At 40.4% G+C, this 18,139-nt stretch overlaps 2 protein-coding genes across 3 annotated transcripts; one reads left to right on the top strand and one right to left on the bottom strand.

Moving 5' to 3' along the window:
• Positions 1-58: 58 nt before the first annotated feature.
• On the bottom strand, positions 59-4,482 carry exosc7 (exosome component 7). Its single transcript, NM_001304071.1, is given in 8 exon segments — positions 59-210; positions 488-643; positions 780-903; positions 1,056-1,126; positions 1,407-1,572; positions 3,924-4,018; positions 4,113-4,214; positions 4,408-4,482. Coding segments are annotated over 8 exon segments (876 nt in total). The 5' UTR covers positions 4,465-4,482; the 3' UTR covers positions 59-105.
• An 857-nt stretch (positions 4,483-5,339) lies between these two features.
• Positions 5,340-17,644, top strand: zdhhc3b (zinc finger DHHC-type palmitoyltransferase 3b). 2 transcript variants are annotated; one of them, XM_010900444.5, is made up of 7 exons: positions 5,340-5,774; positions 9,606-9,940; positions 10,328-10,452; positions 12,869-12,965; positions 14,001-14,082; positions 14,418-14,548; positions 15,010-17,644. In XM_010900444.5, the coding sequence occupies exons 2-7, from the start codon at positions 9,635-9,637 to the stop codon at positions 15,166-15,168; spliced, it is 900 nt and encodes a 299-aa protein (XP_010898746.1). In that variant the 5' UTR covers positions 5,340-5,774; positions 9,606-9,634; the 3' UTR covers positions 15,169-17,644. The 2 variants fall into 2 exon arrangements, with proteins under 2 accessions (XP_010898746.1, XP_010898745.1); XM_010900443.5 differs by having other exon boundaries at positions 9,603-9,940.
• Positions 17,645-18,139: the final 495 nt, after the last annotated feature.

Below are 18,139 nucleotides of genomic sequence, written 5' to 3'. Positions count from 1 at the left end.
TGGGGAATATACACATTTAGAAAAAGAAAATTAAAAATAAAAGACAAGGAAGCCTGTATATAAAAAGCTTTATTATAAAAGTAAACATTAACAAAAACAGTGAAGCTAACCGAGAAATCCCACTTTTGGCCTCTTCTTTCCCAGATTCTCCTCTTTCTGTAGAAGCTCCATGAGGGGGGCGTGGAGGGCTTTCCCTACCCTTTTTCCTGTCTGTAAAGATACACAAAAATCTAAATGTGGTTGTGTATCAATTTCTCCATACATATTGCACCAGGATACACAAACATTCACCTAAACAAAATCAGCTGTCCATTCACACGCTCTACCTGCATTTCCTCTCCACAAAATTCACCCATCATGCATCATTGCTTTAAACAAATCTGTTACAGTTTGACCTTCGAACAGGGAATCCTGTGCTAATATGTTGGCTGGGGCGAAAGGGCAGATGGCATGAAGAGGAATACGGGGGGGGGGGGTCCTGTCTCACCTCTGTCATCTCAAAGATGCTCTCTGGGTCCAGGCTGCCTCCCCCTACCTTCCGGACACAGGTTATCGTCCCCTTGTGTGTGACGGAGATGATCAGGCTGGCCACAGAACACGCCTTCTCCTGCAGTGTGGCATCCACCACGTGCCTGTAGCCCACCTGGGTGACAAGAGGACAACGAGAATAATCCTCAGTACTCATTCAGCATCTTTAAATGTACTCTGGCAAAACCTCAGATTTGTTTGGCTAATAACACCACCCTAGCATGTGTTGCCATGACAATGGCTGAGCCCACCTTGCACAAGGTCACGATGCAGGGAACGTTCTCCACGTTGAGTCGCATGCAATCGTAGGGATCGTCTGATAGTTCTATCTCCTTCCCTCCTTCCTCGTTCTCGGAGAGGTGCACTTTGGGAATTCTGTTGGGCGAGAGGGAAGGTTAGGAGACATCTGATGGATTCTAGGACAGACATTATGAAAACACAGTATTGTTTAACCAGTAAGCAGGCCGCACGTTATATCATCATTGCAATCTAACAAGCAAAATGGTTATTGAAGAATTGCACCTTACTTTGTATTGAAGAGAGCTGCTTTAATGGCAACAGAGATTGCATCGAACAGGTTTCCATCACATTGCAGGAGCTGTCAAAACAAAACAAAAAAGGGGCGATAAATTCAGACAATCATGTAAAGACTCAGTAACAATTATTGTACATTCTAATTTCAACATCATCCACCCTTCATAAAAATCATTGACTTTTTTTTTCTTCTGCCTAATCAGCAGATTAGACTTCTCTCATCCTTTCTGTTGACATTTTCGGTACGATTACCAGGGTTACTTTCCTGTTAGCAAGGTGAATGTAATTGGCCTATGAGGTCAGTGATTGACCTGTAAGGTCCTGTTGCAGTGTGAATCACTCACCAGCACATCCACATAGAGCACCCAGCAGTGTTCCCCAGGGCTGATGCAGAGGCTCTTCAAGTCGATGCTGCTCCTGTTGTTGAACACTTTGTACAGGGTGTTGCTCAACTCCACGCCCAGCTCATCCCCACCCCGACCCTCAAACTCTGGAGTGGCATTGGCAGAGCTAGGAGGATTCAGGAATGGGAGGATTCAGTATAAAGGACTTGTTAGAACACATTAGAATTACACTGTTCTCTATTGTAGGAAAACATTTAAATTATCCTAAGAGAATGTGAGGCAACAGTTGTGCTCATAGGTTTGCATACCCTGGCAGAAATTGTGGTATTGATTTTGAAAATATAACAGTTTTTTTTTGCATGATCAGTCTTTTATTTAAGGACAGTGATCACATGAAGCCATTTATTATCATATTTGTTAGCTCCTTTTTAAATCATAATGATAACAAATCACCCAAATGGCCCTGATCAAAAGTTTACATTCCCTTCAATGTTTGGCCTTGTTACAGACACACAAGGTGACACACAGGTGAAAATTGCAATTAAAGGTGAATTTCCCACACCTGTGGCTGTTTAAATTGCAATTAGTGTCTGTGTATAAATAGTCAATGAGTTTGTTAGCTCTCACGTGGATGCACTGAGCAGGTTAGATACAGAGCCATGGAAAGCAGAAAATAACTGTCAAAAGACCTGCATAACAAGGTAATTATATACTTTATAAAGAAGGAAAAGGATATCAAAAGGCTTGCAAATGCCAGTCAGGACAGTTTTATCACTTATTAAGAAGAGGCAAATTCAGGGATCTCTTGATCCCAGCCAAGGTCAGGTAGACCAGGAAAGATTTCCGCCAAAACTGCCAGAAGAATTGTTCGGGATACAAAGAAAAACCCACAGGTAACCCCAGGAGAAATAAAGGCTGCTCTGGAAAAAGATGGTGTGGTTGTTTCAAGGAGCACAATACAACAATACTTGAACAAATATGAGCTGCATGGTCGAGTTGCCAAAAAGCCTTTACTGCACCAATGCCACAAAAAAGCCTGGTTACAATATGCCCGACAACACCTTGACACGCCTCACAGCTTCAGGGACACTAATTTGGAGTGACGAGACCAAAATAGAGCTTTATGGTCACAACCATAAGCACTATTTTTGGAGAGGGGTCCACAAGGCCTATAGTGAAACAAATACCATCCCCACTCTGAAGCTTGGTGCTGGCTCACTGGTGTTTTCGGGGTGTGAGAGCTCAAAAGCCACAGGGAATCTTGTGAAAATTGATGGCAAGATGAATGCAGCATTTTATCAGAAAATACTGGCAGACAATTTGCAATCTTCTGCACGAAAGCTGAACATGGGACGCTCTTGGACTTTCCAGCACGACAATGAACCTAAGCACAAGGCCAAGCTGACCCTCCAGTGGTTAAAGCAGAAAAAGGTGAAATTTCTGGAGTGGTCATCACTATCTCCTGACCTTAATATCATCGAGCCACTCTGGGGAGATCTCAAACGTGCGGTTCATGCAAGATGACCAAAGACTTTGCATGACCTGGAGGCATTTTGCCAAGACGAATGGACAGCTACACTACCTGCAAGAATTCAGGGCCTCATAGACAACTATTACAAAAGACTACACGCTGTCATTGATGCTGAAGGGGGCAATACACAGTATTAAGAACTAAGGGTATACAGTCTTTTGAACAGGGTCATTTAATTTTTTTATTTGTTGCCATGTTTTTTTTTTTATGAATGTGCCATTCTGTTATGACCTACAGTTGAATATGAATCTAATAAGAAATAAAAGCAATGTGTTTTGCCTGCTCATTCATGTTCTCCTTAAAAATGGAACATACATTACCAATTTTCCATTTCCAAGGGTATGCAAACTTTTGAGCACAACTGTAGGTATCACAAGCACCTATACAATTAATGGAACTGTGATTGTTTCACGTACATGTTCCTAAAATAAAGCAGCATTGCCGAGGCAGAATGTTGTGGCCAGAATGATGAATTGTTTATGGAACATGGGCTAAGGGCCAATTAAGGCATGCTCAAACAAAAAACACTGGTACAGGGAGGCATGGTATTGCAATGTTTAGCAACACTTGAAATGAATCTCTTCATACTACTATTAAAACAATTTGCCATCTGATCATTGCAGCCGCTAATCAAGATATGCTATATATCATCCCATATTGTGAACACCTACCTAAGCACCTTATCTCTCTGCATGTTTTTGACCCAACATATAGTTTTTTTTGAGTACTTTACGGATAGCTTTATATTGTTTATGCCTAGTTCCCACTGTTATGCTTTGTTCTCAAGTCTTAACTGGTAAAATAAATAATAATGTCATTTTTATGTTTTGTCAGAACCCAAGAGGAGCTGATTTTGGCAGTGGCTAATGAAGACCATAAAAATAATGATTTGCCCTCTAAACCCAATATTCTTTAATCCCATTAGGTAGCTCTGTCAAAATATGCCAAATAGGTTTGTAACTCCAACAATTAGAAAAATCACTCACCAATCAACAAAAAACTCCAGGTAACCCTCATGTGGGACCATGGGCCTTGGCTTTCCAATTTCAGCTTTGACTCCCACTAGTACGTCTGTATGCCCCTGCAAGGAGAATATGATGATTGTAGTATGTTAATCTGATATGCATTTCAGTGTTGGACATTGTTTTGACAGACTAATGACTCATTGAAATTACCAGGGATACTTTGGCTGAGCCATCTGTATTTGATACCACGTCTGTCTCAATCTCCATATGTCTGTAATCCTCGCATCCTCGTCCGTCAACCCGTAGGTCATCCTGTTTTAAAGGGGACCATCCATAAAAACAAAATGTTTTCACATTCAATTAAGAGAAAGTGGTGTTAGCATGTTAGCCAACTATGAAACTGACGCCTTCTGCTTTGTTAAAGACATCTAACCCTAAATCAAGACGTTAAGCCAGAATTTCAACAAAAACATATATATTGCAATATTTACAGAATCCAACCTACCCGTACACCATGCAAAATATACACCTTCTCGGCCTCACTAACTTGTACAGTTGCCATTGTGCTTACACTGGAATCTAAGCTTAGTATAACTACACCAAGATAGACGGTTCGTGAAGCCGAGTGGGCAGAACCTAAGACGAGGCAGGCAGACGCGATAGCAAGAGCTATCTGAAAGGATTCTATTGGTATAAGTAATATTTTACACCTAGCCAATCACGTTGGAATGTAACGCTTTAATCCGATTGCTTACACCTATAATATACTTTCAGATCTACACAACACTGTGTATGGCACAGGGGTCGATTGCGGATTGGGCCATAATATTCCTTTTCCGGTGGGAAGTGGAAAGAAAACCTGATGCGTCAAATTTTATACATCCGGTGAGCAATCTGGTTCCTCCATCTGTGCTGAAATCTCGCTTTACCTCGTGTGGTCTTCCACTGTTTACGTCATCAAAGTGCGGCATAAAGGCACAGAGTAAAAAAATATATGCTGAAAACTGTTGTAAACTATCCAATAATTCCTGAGTTAGTGTATTACAATGGCAAAAAAAAAATAATATTCTACGTTTTTTTTTACCGTTACACTTCCCCTTAAAAAAATCTATTTCAGTTTTGAACTTGAAAGTGCTAGCAATGAATTGAAAAGTAGAGCACTGAATTGCAATACAATACAATACATGCACTACAGTTCCATGGTGATATATAGCTTAAAATCTGAACATTCTGCACTCTTTCTGCAATGCTTCTGAATGGTTGAGCTACAATTATATAAAAGGTTTTAGCTAATCCAAACAATGTTAATATTCATTTCAAATATTTATGTATTACTTTTAATTTACAGTGTTTCATAACATATGTATAGTTATGTTGAAATTGCTGGGTCGGAGTAATCTTGAACTAGACCCCTTTTTAGAGGCAACTTTGGGATCGGCATGTAACCCCAGATAAGTTAAGGGAACCTTTGGAGCCATTTATAGCCAAAATCATTGTTTGGTACAATTTGGAACTCAGAGACGTCTTGCGCATGGAAAGCAGGGTACTTCCTGGTTTTCCTCGGTGTGTTTTCTTGCTTGACAAGAGAGCTTTCTAGATTGAGTATCGTGAAAAAGCAGCAACATCGAAACCAAATAGTTAGTTTTATAGCAACGATAGTCTTGACACGTCAAAGGTGATTAGAGAAACACATACTGTGCCGCGAAATACGCCTACAATAACGATGTTAGCAAGCAACTAGCGAGCTAGACTTGACAAGCTACAATAAGCTACGAATGGTGAATGGTGTAACGTTAACTAGCTAAGATTAACGTGTCTGACAATCAGAAAGAGGACCCTTCTCTGAAAATTCTTTCCTTGATTGGGAAAGAGGTGAGTTGAAATCATCAGGTTGTTTTTCTAGCTAACATTACTGAATGACTAACTAGTAGTCGGGTTTAAAACGTTCATTAGGCATGATCTCGACTCCAGACGTAGTTACCTTCTCATGTACTGTAAAGAACCATGTTACTGGCTTTAATTCAATCAATATCAGTTATTGTAACTTGGCTGACATAACTAGGTGTGTATGTAGGATCCAATTAGTCTAAATGTATAATTCAATAATTAATTAAATACATATTTCTATACAGTATTTATTTCATTTTGACTCTTTTGGAACTCCGCAGGTTAGCTGATAAAAATCTGTCACTTCCTTATTGACAATAGGGATTTTGTCCGTGTCCGTTACAGCCAGGGACAGCAAAGCTTTTAAGCAACTATTCAGTCCCCTTCACTTTCTCCGCATTTTGTTGTTTTGGACGTAATTAATATGTGATATAAAATATATTTTTGTCATCAGTATATACACAATACCCTGTAATGACAAAGTGAAAACCAAAATTTGTGCAGATTTCTTGAAAATGAAAAACTGATATCTCATGTACCGAAGTATTCTAACCCTTTTCCATTACACTCCAAATTGAGTTTAGATGCATCCTGTGTCCATTGATCACTGAGATGGGCACAAATAATGAGAAATAAGGTTGCACAGTGCCAGATCTAGAACTGAGTCCAATACATTTTCTGTTTACCCAATGAGAAATGTGTTTAGGCATAGATCTGGGAAAGGTTACAAAAAATTGCTAAAGCATAATTTCCAGGAGCTCTGTGGGTTTCATAATTGTGAGATGGAAGACTTTTGGAACCACCAAGCCAGTAGCATCATGCTATGGGGATCATTCTCAGCAGTAGGGACCGATTGACTGGTCAAAACTGAGGAAAGGATTAACAGAACAAAATATAGAGAGCTCCTTGAAGAAAACCTGATCCAGAGTGCACAGGACCTCAGGCTGGGGCAAAGATTAATCTTTTAGCATGACAACAACCCAAAGCACAAAGCCAAGACAACACTGGAGGTTAAGTCTGTTAATGGAATCATCTGACCACTAGGGACTAGTCAGTGAAACCCAGACTTGAACTCCATTGAACATCTCTGGAGAGACCCAATGATCGCAGTTCAATGACGCTCCTCATCCAATCTGACATATCTTGGAAGGATCTGTAAGGAAGAAGGGAGATACTGCCCAAATCCAGCTATGCAAAGCTGTGAGAGGCATACACAAGAACACTCAATGCTGTGATCGCTGCCAAAGGTCACTTCTACAAAGTAGTGAATAAAGGGTCTGAATACGTATGTACATGATTACTTGCTACTTCATATTCATTTCTCCTCCACATTCAGCCTTCTGTACTCATCTGAGTCTACGATCCCTCCTCAGTCCTATTCATTACTGCTGAAGGCATCCACACAGCAGAGCGTCCAACATCCCTATAAATCATTTTATTATAGCGCAATCTCTGTCTAATATACAGTAGAGTGCTCACACTCCATTCTTCTGTAATCGTTCATCGGACCACCGGAATCAATACACTCAGGTATATCATTATGGTAATTCATGGTGGATTGTCAGTTGTGTTTTGAGTCCAAAGATAAGGGCATTCATTAAAGTAGTAGTCTATAACACCCCCTACTAAACCACAAAAGACCATTGATTTAGCAGATAATAGCTAATCGACAATTGGCCAAGAGTATTTTTTTTCTTGACGCTGTACAAATGCCATATGAGCTATAGTTTATTCATTGTCTGGTATCGACCATGTTTTTTGCTGCATTCATGCCCTAGTGCCTTGTCTAATTGGGGTTCTACCAGCAATGGTTATCAGAAGTAGAGAGCCTACTGCTAGCTTTGTGTATTTTTTGGGAGTGTAACTCCCAGTCATCTCCACCCTTATTCAGACATAAGCTGTCCACTTCCTACGTAGTTTTACCTGCCATCTCATCCTTTTTTAGAAAAGGCCTTTCAGTTTTTGGCTGATTGACAAAATCAATTATACACATGTTTTTACATTTTAACTAGGCTAACACTAGACTTACAAAGCTGTGCTCATCAAATCCAATCCATAGATCAGCTCTTGCATTCTGGGTAGTTACTTTGCACATCTTGCAGAATGGGACTGTTGTGCTGCCTTTGTGGATGAGTGGCACACTGACCCATGGATTAGATAGGATTGTAGTCTATGCACCCCACCAAACCAAGAGTTAATTGATCAGTTCAGGGATTGACAAAATTCAACCTGTCTGGTCTTGCCGTTAGGTTATATAATCAAAAGGGGACCATAACACTCCTAGAAGTTTTTGTTTTGTTGGGCAAATTGTCTTGTTGGGTCGAAATGAGATGTAAAGAGCCTGCAGCCCTATACGACCAGGGTTGCTTTTCCCTCTGTGTTGCAGGAGTCTCCCAGGGGATGTAGAGCTCTGTCTGGTCCGCTTTAGTAAATTGACATGTGTATTTAATGTGTTCACGCCTACAGTGTCTTGGCTTGATTGCCACTATAAACCTACTTACTCATTGGTCTTTGTCAATGCGGCAGTTAGGGATCCTCAGATAATGAGATTTTACAAACATAACAAAGCAATGCTGGTAGAAAGCCCCACAGGGCGATACAAATTAGCAGCTGAAATTTCCTGATCTGCTTGTGCTCTGATGACTCCCTCTGGCTGGGCTGGGCTCCTGCCGAGTGTGCCCTCGAGCGACCTGCTTGACTTGCTGCTTGAATCAGCAGTGTGTAACGAAGCGGAAAACCCTGGAACAGATAAAGAAAAAACGTCAAGCCAGTTACATATTAAATTAGCATGGCTAATCGTGAAAGTGAGATTACACTGAAATGCCCAGTGAATTGGCCACATGGCTGGATGACATTCTGATCTCCTTGTCACAGATTTCAGAAAAAACTAAAGTTTATTTCAGGTATTCTCAGCTGTAGAAAACCTTCATATTTTTGACACATCTTTGTACACATTGCTATTTTTTGTACTGTGACAAAATTGACTGATAAAACCAAGATAATTGCTATCGTATACTGAATACTGTTCCTTTAATTCCATTAGAATACATTGTTGTTATACTTGTGTTATAATACATTGTTGTTATACTTGTTATAATACATTGTTGTTATACTTGTGTTATAATACATTGCTGTTATACTTTTTTGCTTTAATTGCTTTATAATACACTTTTATTTGATTTGCTTTACAACGCACTGTTCAGTTGCTTACAAAAATAACATTTCCAGTCTGGATTATTCAGGCTTCCTTTGACTTCAAGGGTGGGGCCTGTGATTCATGCCCTGATAAGAATGAGGACATGTATTGGATCCTGTTACTCACAAGGAATCCTCTGACTTTTTATGTGTTGACTTTTACAGGATTACAGTAGTCAGTATTTGCTCCTCCTGTTTCCATTTACATGAACAGACTAATAAGAACTTCCAGAACTTTCACCCTTTTTCTTTGTTCCCATGTACATTGACTGTTTTATTGTCTGTTTTAGGTACTTTGCATGTCAAAGTAGCTACCTTGTCAATGTTCACGTCCGTTAAGATTGGATGAAAGCTCACAGGGCTCTAGTCTTTTCTGTTGGTTCAAATCTCAATCCGACAACGTGACCTGTGGATCTGCCCTTGAGCTAGGCACTTGACATTGTTTCCATTTCATACCTATATGTTTATGGACTGTGCAAAAATATAAGGAACCTGTACATCACCTCGGACATACAGTATTTACGCTGCAACATTCAGAGCCGTCCAGCAACACCAGCACCCCAGTCAATTGAGTCACTGGCTTCTGTTTCCCTAACGGTCCTCATATTTCTCTCCCAGCAGCATGGGGCGAGCGCTGCAAACGCTCTAGAATGAAGAAAAGCTCGGCACACCGCTGCAGGGACATTGAGAGGCAAGCCGGCTACCTGCAGCCCGAGCACTGTGCCCCCCCCCCGGCCCGCCCCCGCTCCAACGCCATGTGGTTCATCCGCGACTGCTGTGGCGTCGTCTGCGGCGTCATCACGTGGTGCCTGGTGTTCTACGCCGAGTTTGTGGTCGTCTTCGTCATGCTGCTGCCCGCCAAGAACCTGCCCTACAGTCTCATCAACGGGGCATTGTTCAACGCCCTGGCCTTCCTCGCCCTGGCCTCGCATGCCCGTGCCATGTGCACAGACCCAGTTAGTCTATCGTCTTTGATGAGGCATTCAAGTACCTACTTCTCCTTCCTCCCAAAGTGTGCAGTTGTTCACATGTCTTCACTTACTTGAATGATAATGACTGAAAATAGCAACATACAGTGGACATCTCCACAAGCCCTTCACCAATCCAGTGCCTTTGTGTGGAACTGGCAAACATAATAAATGCACACTTCAGGAGAAAGGAGATATTTGTCGGAGGTGAAGCTCTCAGGCTTGGATGTTCAACCCAGCGCATTAGTCTTGAAATACACGTTGTCTTTATAAGAAAGCATGCTTGTAGACAGCCCTTTCAAAACCATGTATTGTTTGAATATGACTTTCTGTTACGAATGTGGGGCCTTGTCCTAACTCATGCCTCTCTCCCAGGGGGCGGTGCCAAAAGGGAATGCGACCAAGGAGTTCATTGAGAGCCTGCAGCTCAAGCCTGGCCAGGTCGTCTACAAGTGTCCCAAGTGCTGTAGTATCAAGCCCGACAGAGCGCACCACTGCAGGTAAAGGGCACAACTGCTGGAGTAGAGAGTTTGGAATGGCTGTCCCTTTGGTGTTTTCTTCCAATACTGTTCTGGCTAGCCACTGCTGCTTTGTTATTCGCCATGAGCACTTACCAGCAAGCTATAAATGACTTCCCATGCAACATGGTGAGCTTTTAAACATGTTTGAAGCTACTAAGCTAAAACAAAAGGTCAGTGTGTGAGTAAGGAATCCTGTGGTTAGTAGCCCAGATGCCATGGTTTCCTAGCACCTCTATTAAAACAATATCACAGCCTTTGCAGCTCAATGGGGCAGATGATTGATCATGATGTGTCAGGTTTGAGTTGAGTATTCATCGCCCTGCTCTCCCTCAGTTAGCATAACACACCATCCACCATGTGACAGTTCAGCAGGCTATTCTTACCTTGGTCAAAGCACCAAGTGGAGCTTGAGAAACTAGTGCTGTTCAAGTGGACAATGCATAGCTAGGAGTCTCCCTGCACTCTGCTGCAGTTGGTGTTTGTATTTAGAATTCACAAATAATTAAAGGGGAAGTTCACTTATTTATTTTTTTGGAAAGATACTGTATTAAATAATAAACAGTATCTGTATATGTAGCATGTTTTCCAAATGAGTGCAGAGGAATCCTTCAGAATTTATGTTTCATATATATATACTTTGAAGTGTTTTCTAACATGTAAAGTCTCCAATACATTTTCACAGTTCATTAGAACTGACAAATCATGTCAGAACTTTTTCCACCTTAAATGGAAAAAGTTCAATAGAATTTTTTTATTGAAAAACAAATTGAATTCTTTGAGGGGGAAAAATGTATAACTCACAATAACCTGTGCACACGCTTAAACTAATACTTTGTTGAAGCACTCAGTCTTTTTGGTTAGGAGTCTATTAGCATGGCACATCTTGACATGGCTATATTTGCCCACTCTTCTTTGCAAAAGCGCTCCAAATCTGTCAGATTGCGACAACATCTCCTGTGCACAGCCCTCTTCAGATCACCCCACAGATGTTCAATTGTATTCAGGTCTGGGCTCTGGCTGGGCCATTCCAAAATGTTAATCTTCTTCTGGTGAAGCCATGATTTTGTAGATTTGGATGTGTGCTTTGGGTCGTTGTCGTGGTGAAAGGTGAACTTCTTCTTCATCTTCAGCTTTCTAACGGATGCCTGAAGTTTTTGTGCCAAAATTGCCTGGTATTTGGAACTGTTCATAATTCCCTCATAATGCCCCGGTTCCAGCTGAAGAAAAACAGCCCTAAAGCATGAAGCGGCCACCACCATGCTTCACTGTGGGTATGGTGTTCTTTGGGTGATGTGCAGTGTTGTTTCTGCCCAAACATACCTTTTGGAATTATGGCCAAAAAGTTCAACCTTGGTTTCATCAGACCATAACACATTTTTCCATGTGCTTTTGGGGGACCAACTTCAGCCGAGCTTGGATGTTTTTCTTTGTAAGAAAAGGCTTCCGTCTCGCCACCCTACCCCATAGCCCATTCATATGAAGAATATGGGAGATGGTTGTCACATGTAGTGCACAGCCAGTACTTGCCACAAATTCCTGCAGTTCCTTTAATGTTGCTGTAGGCCTCTTGGAAGCCTCCCTGACCAGTTTTCTTCTCGTCTTTTCATACATTTTGGAGGGACGTCCAGTTCTTGGTAATGTCTCTGTTTTGCCATATGTTCTCCACTTGATGATGACTGTCTTCACTGTGTTCCATGGTACATCTAATGCTTTGGAAATTATTTTGTACCCTTCTCCTGACTGATATCTTTCAACAATGAGTTCCCTCTGATGCTTTGGAAGCTCTCTGCGGACCATGGCTTTTGCTTTGAGATGCAACCAAGAAAATGTCAGGAAAATCCTACCAGAACAGCTGAACTTTATTTGTAATTAATCAAAGTCACTTTAAATGATGTCAGGTGTGTAATGAAATTTAACATGCATTTGAATGTGATTGGTTAATTCTGAACACAGCCACATCCCCAGTTATAAGAGGGTGTGCACACTTACGCAACCAGGTTATTGTGAGTGTTTTATTTTTCATTGTCCCCCCTTGAAGATTTCAGTTTGTTTTTCAATTGAATTGTTCACGTTATAGGTCACATTAAAGGTGGAAAAAGTTCTGACATGATTTATCTTTGTCTCATTCTTTGACATCACAAGAACCTGGCATTTTAACAGGGGTGTGTAGACTTTTTATAACCACTGTATTCGCATGTAAAAAGGGGTGAACTTCCCCTTCTGTTTACATTCTGGCTCATCTGTAAACCACATATAGCAGCTTGGTAGGTAATGATTTGGCCTAGATTTCTAGTCCCTTTCTGTAAATTGCTCAACCACGATTTTATGTTGTCTCTTCGTGTGTGTGTGTGTGTGTGTGTGTGTGTGTGTGTGCGTGCGTGCCCCCCTCTTGCAGTGTGTGTAAACGTTGTATCAAGAAAATGGACCACCACTGCCCCTGGGTGAACAACTGCGTCGGAGAGAACAACCAGAAATACTTTGTGCTTTTCACAGTAAGTGGTTAGCATAGCTACTCCAAGAAGCAGCTATTACCCCAAAATACATTCATTCCAAACCATTGACTCTTCCACATTAGATAATGTCCGGTATGAATGGTAAGACAATAGCACTATCTACAAAATCTTGACAATTTCTTGCTTTAAAAAAAATGAAGGATACATTTTAGTTAACGACTACAGCGTACTGTTCTGTACACCCCCTGGAAAGTTGTCTTTTTCTTTACATATTTGGACACATGGATATTTGAGCTAAATCCAATGACATTCATTGATAAAGGTAACCCAATTTAACAAATTACACACAAAAAAAACTTACATTTATGCAATTAAAACAAACTTTTAATTGCATAAATTAAATTTCCTTGTGTGAAAAGTACTCCTACCTCTATCAATACATTTGTACAATTAGAATTGGGTGCACCAAAACAGTTGCAAAGGGTCAGAAAATCATTACAGAGCAACTTAGAAGGTCCAGCCTTGCATGAAGATTAGAAACTTGGTATGGTTTGGTTTTAACCATATGGGTGTGTTGTAACATGTCATGCCACTATCAAAAGACCTGTCCCAGGCTCTCAGAAGAAGGATCATTGACGCATATGAGACTGGGATGTGTTTACAAAACCATTTCCGAGCAATTCAAACACCTTAGTAAACAGTGAAACTACTAGAACAGTGTGCTTTGGACAGAGAAGTAAAAAGTGTAGTTTGGCTGCAATCCCAGATGCCATCTTTTGGTGAAATCGAAACACTGCCTTCTACCAGAAAGTATGGAGGCGACGGCATTATGGTTTGGGGCTGCCTCAAGTCTTGACCAACTTGCCATCATTGAATGAACCATGATTTCTATATTGTACACAAGAAAATACTTCCTTAAGTGTCATTTCTTAATTTCGGTTCTCTGTGTGTAGTGTTGGAAGTGAGGATTAAATATCTATATGTACAAAAAAGACTTCAGGGGGTGTATTCACTTTTTCACATGACTGTAACTACTATGTTACCTGATGAGATGTAATCTGTGTCTACTTTTAGATGTACATTGCGCTGATATCTCTCCATGCCCTGATCATGGTGGCCTTCCATTTTATCTTCTGCTTTGAGTCTGACTGGACAAGTAAGTACCATGCTGTTAGGCTATATGCTCTCGCATGCGCACTGTACTTAGTTGCATTTTGTGTGGTTACTCTGAAACCCAATTAGTTTTTTGTGTTCTTCTCACGTGTAATAATGTATTACCACTTCCTTGTAAGTGTCTTATACACATCCTGTGATTGTCTTTTTGCATTAGAGTAGACTTGATTGGCCAATTCAGCTCCTCCTTTCCCACCCCCTGAGTCCGAAGCGAGAAGAAATTAAGCAAACTTGTCCTCAGTTTCCCAACCATCAGTACCCTCCCGTTTAATTGGTTTTCTCTTCCTTTGCCCCTCCCTCCCTTCTCTCCCTTCCCAGAATGTAGTTCCTTTTCTCCTCCAGCAACTGTCATCCTCCTTATCCTCCTGTGCTTTGAGGGACTCCTCTTCCTTATTTTCACCTCAGTGATGTTTGGGACCCAAGTCCATTCCATCTGTACTGATGAGACAGTAAGTGTTGCCATTCACTCCCTTACGTAATTAGCCTTTCTATATGCTTAACTATCACTGCTCTGCAGAGTTTGGGTGAAGCCAATTCAGTTCAATTAGTAATCTGAACTTTCAACTCCACGTTTTTATTTAAAGAAAGCATTCGATGTCTGTAAGAGTAATAATGGGTTCTTTATGTGCAATTTGTGTGTTCTGCACAAGTTGCCTGTCAAGGGTTCTCTAACTTGTTTGTTTTCACATTAGAGGGCACTATATAATGGGGTCACAACCCTGGAAGGGGTTTGTGCCAGAAAGAGGAGAGGTTCTTATTTTATTGTACTTTCGGAATTGAAATGGAATTAATGCCAACCCAACTGCTTAGTGCTTTTATTCATGTCACCAGCAACTTTATTCAGGGACCTTAAATTACGTTGAGATATCATTATTGATTCTGTTGATGTTTGCTTGGGTCTTATCTGCAGGGCATAGAGCAGTTGAAGAAGGAGGAGAGAAGATGGGCCAAAAGAACAAAGTGGATGAACATGAAGGTGGTTTTTGGCCACCCATTCTCTATAGCTTGGCTAAGTCCCTTTGCAACACCTGACCACGGGAAGGCAGACTATTACCAGTATGTTGTCTGAGACAGGATCCCTAGCTTCACTACCTATGCTTACCAGCCTGACCGTCTCGGCATGGACTGATGATACGTACGGGCTATGAGTCTTCCCACTGCCTAATTTCACTGAGCATGAAGTCTTGCATGAAGACACTTCTTTCTCTTTTTGGTATTTGATGATTTTTTTTTTACATTTCAGGGTCTTTATGAAAATCTTTCTATCTGTCTTTTTAATACTTGTCTCTTTTTTGGATTCTTTCTTTGCCTGGGGCTGAAATCTTTATGAAGTACAAGATTTTGTCCCTTTTGTTCAGTGCTACCACCAAGCCCTACAAAACCTTCAGTAAAATGCCAATTTTTACCAATCAAGAAGGCACTTACTGATGTAACCTGGCAAAAGCCAGTGTTTTTGTCTGACTACAAACTGGACTTTGAGATAGGAATGGAAATTGACATGTTCCAACACACAAAGTATTTCCTGTATATGGTAATTTCCTGTTTAAAGGCTTAAAAGACGAAAATGTATAAGCTGAATTTAATGCAGATTGTTTTCATTTCACGGGTAGACCTTTGTCTTACGGTGTTACAATATCTTGCCTTTCAGTAATGTAGTCAAAGTGCTGTTAACTATAGTGTGCCAATGCCACCAAGTCAGACTGCTACCAACCTGCTATGTCAGCAGTTTAAAACAGCAACATTTTCTGCTGCAAGCTGGAGGTTTTCTGCCTTATTTCACAGTACTTCATTGACAATGGATGTTGGTTTTAACGGTCTTTGTAGTTCTATAACATCGAGTTTGAGTAAAAAAACAAATAATTGGCTTCTTCTTGTTTGTTGTCAAATCAAGTATTTATGATGGATTCCTAAAGGTCATCACAGGATAAGGATGAGTTTGGGACACCAACTGATTGAAAGTCCAGCTGCAGTAATGTATGGTTGCATCTGTAGCCCTCTGTGGCATGACATTTAAGTAGCTAATGTATGTGACAACCATTTTTATAGAAACATGACAGTGATGATCTCAGAGATTTTTTTTTAGATTACTCAGTAATCACACCACATACAAAATACAGTAATTAACATGTTCAGGTTAACTTTTTTTTAAACAGACGCACCCACCAAAGTGTAAGTCCCATGTGTTTACTAAAATTAATTTGTGAATGCCATGTTAAATTAAGCTTGAGGTTGTGGATTCTGGATCTTGCACAGCTTAGCTTTGCTGGACAAACACTGGTGATGAAATTTAGGCCAGAGAACAGGTTGGTTGAAGTCGAAAAGAACATACTGGCTGAATGTAGTCTTTTTAAATGTCACTATTGTGGATGTTGATACTGTGGCTACAGTAGTTCACACACTATGAAAAATGCACAGAAAGATCTCAGTCTAGTGTTGATTGACTAAGGGCAATTTCACACTGACTGCAAACCAACAAGCCTTTTTCAAAGCAGACAGTTCAGTGAAAATGCCCTTTTGCCTGGGGGAAAGTAATCACCAAATCAGTTGTCTATATTCACAAGTTTTACTGTAGTCAAAAGGACAATGACTGCACCCTGATTGGTATTACGGAAAGCCCTTTCATTGATTTAAATAGGACTTTTAAGTTGAGGTACTGTACAACTTTTCAGGAATGTTTTTGCTGCCATATTATCTGGTTTACAAAGGGGGAATCTCTGAACAGTTTCAGTCTTCATGGGCAGTGTTGAATTTACTACGAATTGGCTGACAATGTCACAGAGATTATACGATGGAGCAGAAGGCTGTGTAGCTGTTTAAAACTCAAACGCCACAGTTTTTCATAGTGCTGACAGACCGAAGCTATAACGTCATATGTAACGTTAACGGAATATGGATTCAAGTATTCATGTTATAGTACGCATTTAGACACTAGAAATAAATGATATCTGACATCAGAGTCTGTCAGTCAGTCTACAGTGGCATGTTGCATATTAAGCTAAGAAGGATCTGGCCATGTCTTTCATGGAAGTGGTTAACCCAGAGGGGAACTCTCTCAGGCTTTCAGAAGCAGTGGTCTTTTCAATCAAACGGCAGACTATCAAAGCCATGAACTCAGCGGGAATGTACAGAATTCATCAAATATTCCTCCCTTCTTTTTAAATGGAGAATGCAGTGCATTTGCAAGGGATGGCTGACATATTCTGCTGTATTGTCATGTGTATTGATTTTCAAGATACGAGTAATCAAGTTAAATAAAGTAGAATGAATGTTATGTTGCTTTTTGTAACTTGTATCTTACCTGTCTATCTTTTAAGGAACGTGCAACTTTTTTGAAGGTTAAGGGAGTTGATTTGAAGCACCTTTCTTTTTTTTCTTTTTTTATAATACACTCCACTATTTCCACTACAAGCACTATTTAGTCAATAATTTTTGTCATATCAACAAGGTATGGACCTTTTGACGAAATGCTTTGTTGTCTGTTTCCACACATTATTGCAAACAGAAATATAAATAATTGAAAAAAATATAAAAGAATAAAGATATTAATTTGAATAAAGACAATGGTGCAAATGGTATTTCTGATGACAGAATTGTGCCTTTGTTTTTTGACTGTAATGGGACCAAAGATGTTTTAATTTATTGCGCAACCTGGTACAGCCAGACAGGCCAGGTAATATGGCATATGAGGTCATTGTGGACATACTAAAAGGACACTTCACCAAAACCACTAGTTATTGCTGAAAGGTTTAGGTTCCGTAGAAGTAATCAGGAAGTGGGAGAATCGATGGCAATGTTTGTTGCTGCATTAAAAAAATTAGCAGAGCACTGTGAGTTTAATGATGTGCTACAGTACACCAATAGAGAGAGACTAGTTTGTGGGGCTACGTAGGGAAACTACACAGAAGAGAAACTACACAGGAGAGACTATTAACTGAAAGCAAGCTGACCTTGACAAAGACCATGGAAATTAGCGTGTCCATGGAATTAGCTTGTAATATGGCTGAACAGTTGAGTTTCACTGGAAAGGTACACTGAGTTGT

This window comes from Esox lucius, chromosome 10 (genome assembly GCF_011004845.1).
Source record: "Esox lucius isolate fEsoLuc1 chromosome 10, fEsoLuc1.pri, whole genome shotgun sequence".
Taxonomy (NCBI): Eukaryota; Metazoa; Chordata; class Actinopteri; order Esociformes; family Esocidae; genus Esox; species Esox lucius.
This window is presented reverse-complemented; position numbering and strand designations above follow the sequence as displayed.

Bases quoted from the DNA above. Each gene is read 5' to 3' on its own strand.
- zdhhc3b (XM_010900444.5), top strand. From the start codon at position 9,635: ATGAAGAAAAGCTCGGCACACCGCTGCAGGGACATTGAGAGGCAAGCC. The intron at 10,453-12,868 runs GTAAAGGGCACA...CCCCTCTTGCAG, and splicing joins GACAGAGCGCACCACTGCAG to TGTGTGTAAACGTTGTATCA. The intron at 14,549-15,009 runs GTAAGTGTTGCC...TCTTATCTGCAG, and splicing joins CCATCTGTACTGATGAGACA to GGCATAGAGCAGTTGAAGAA.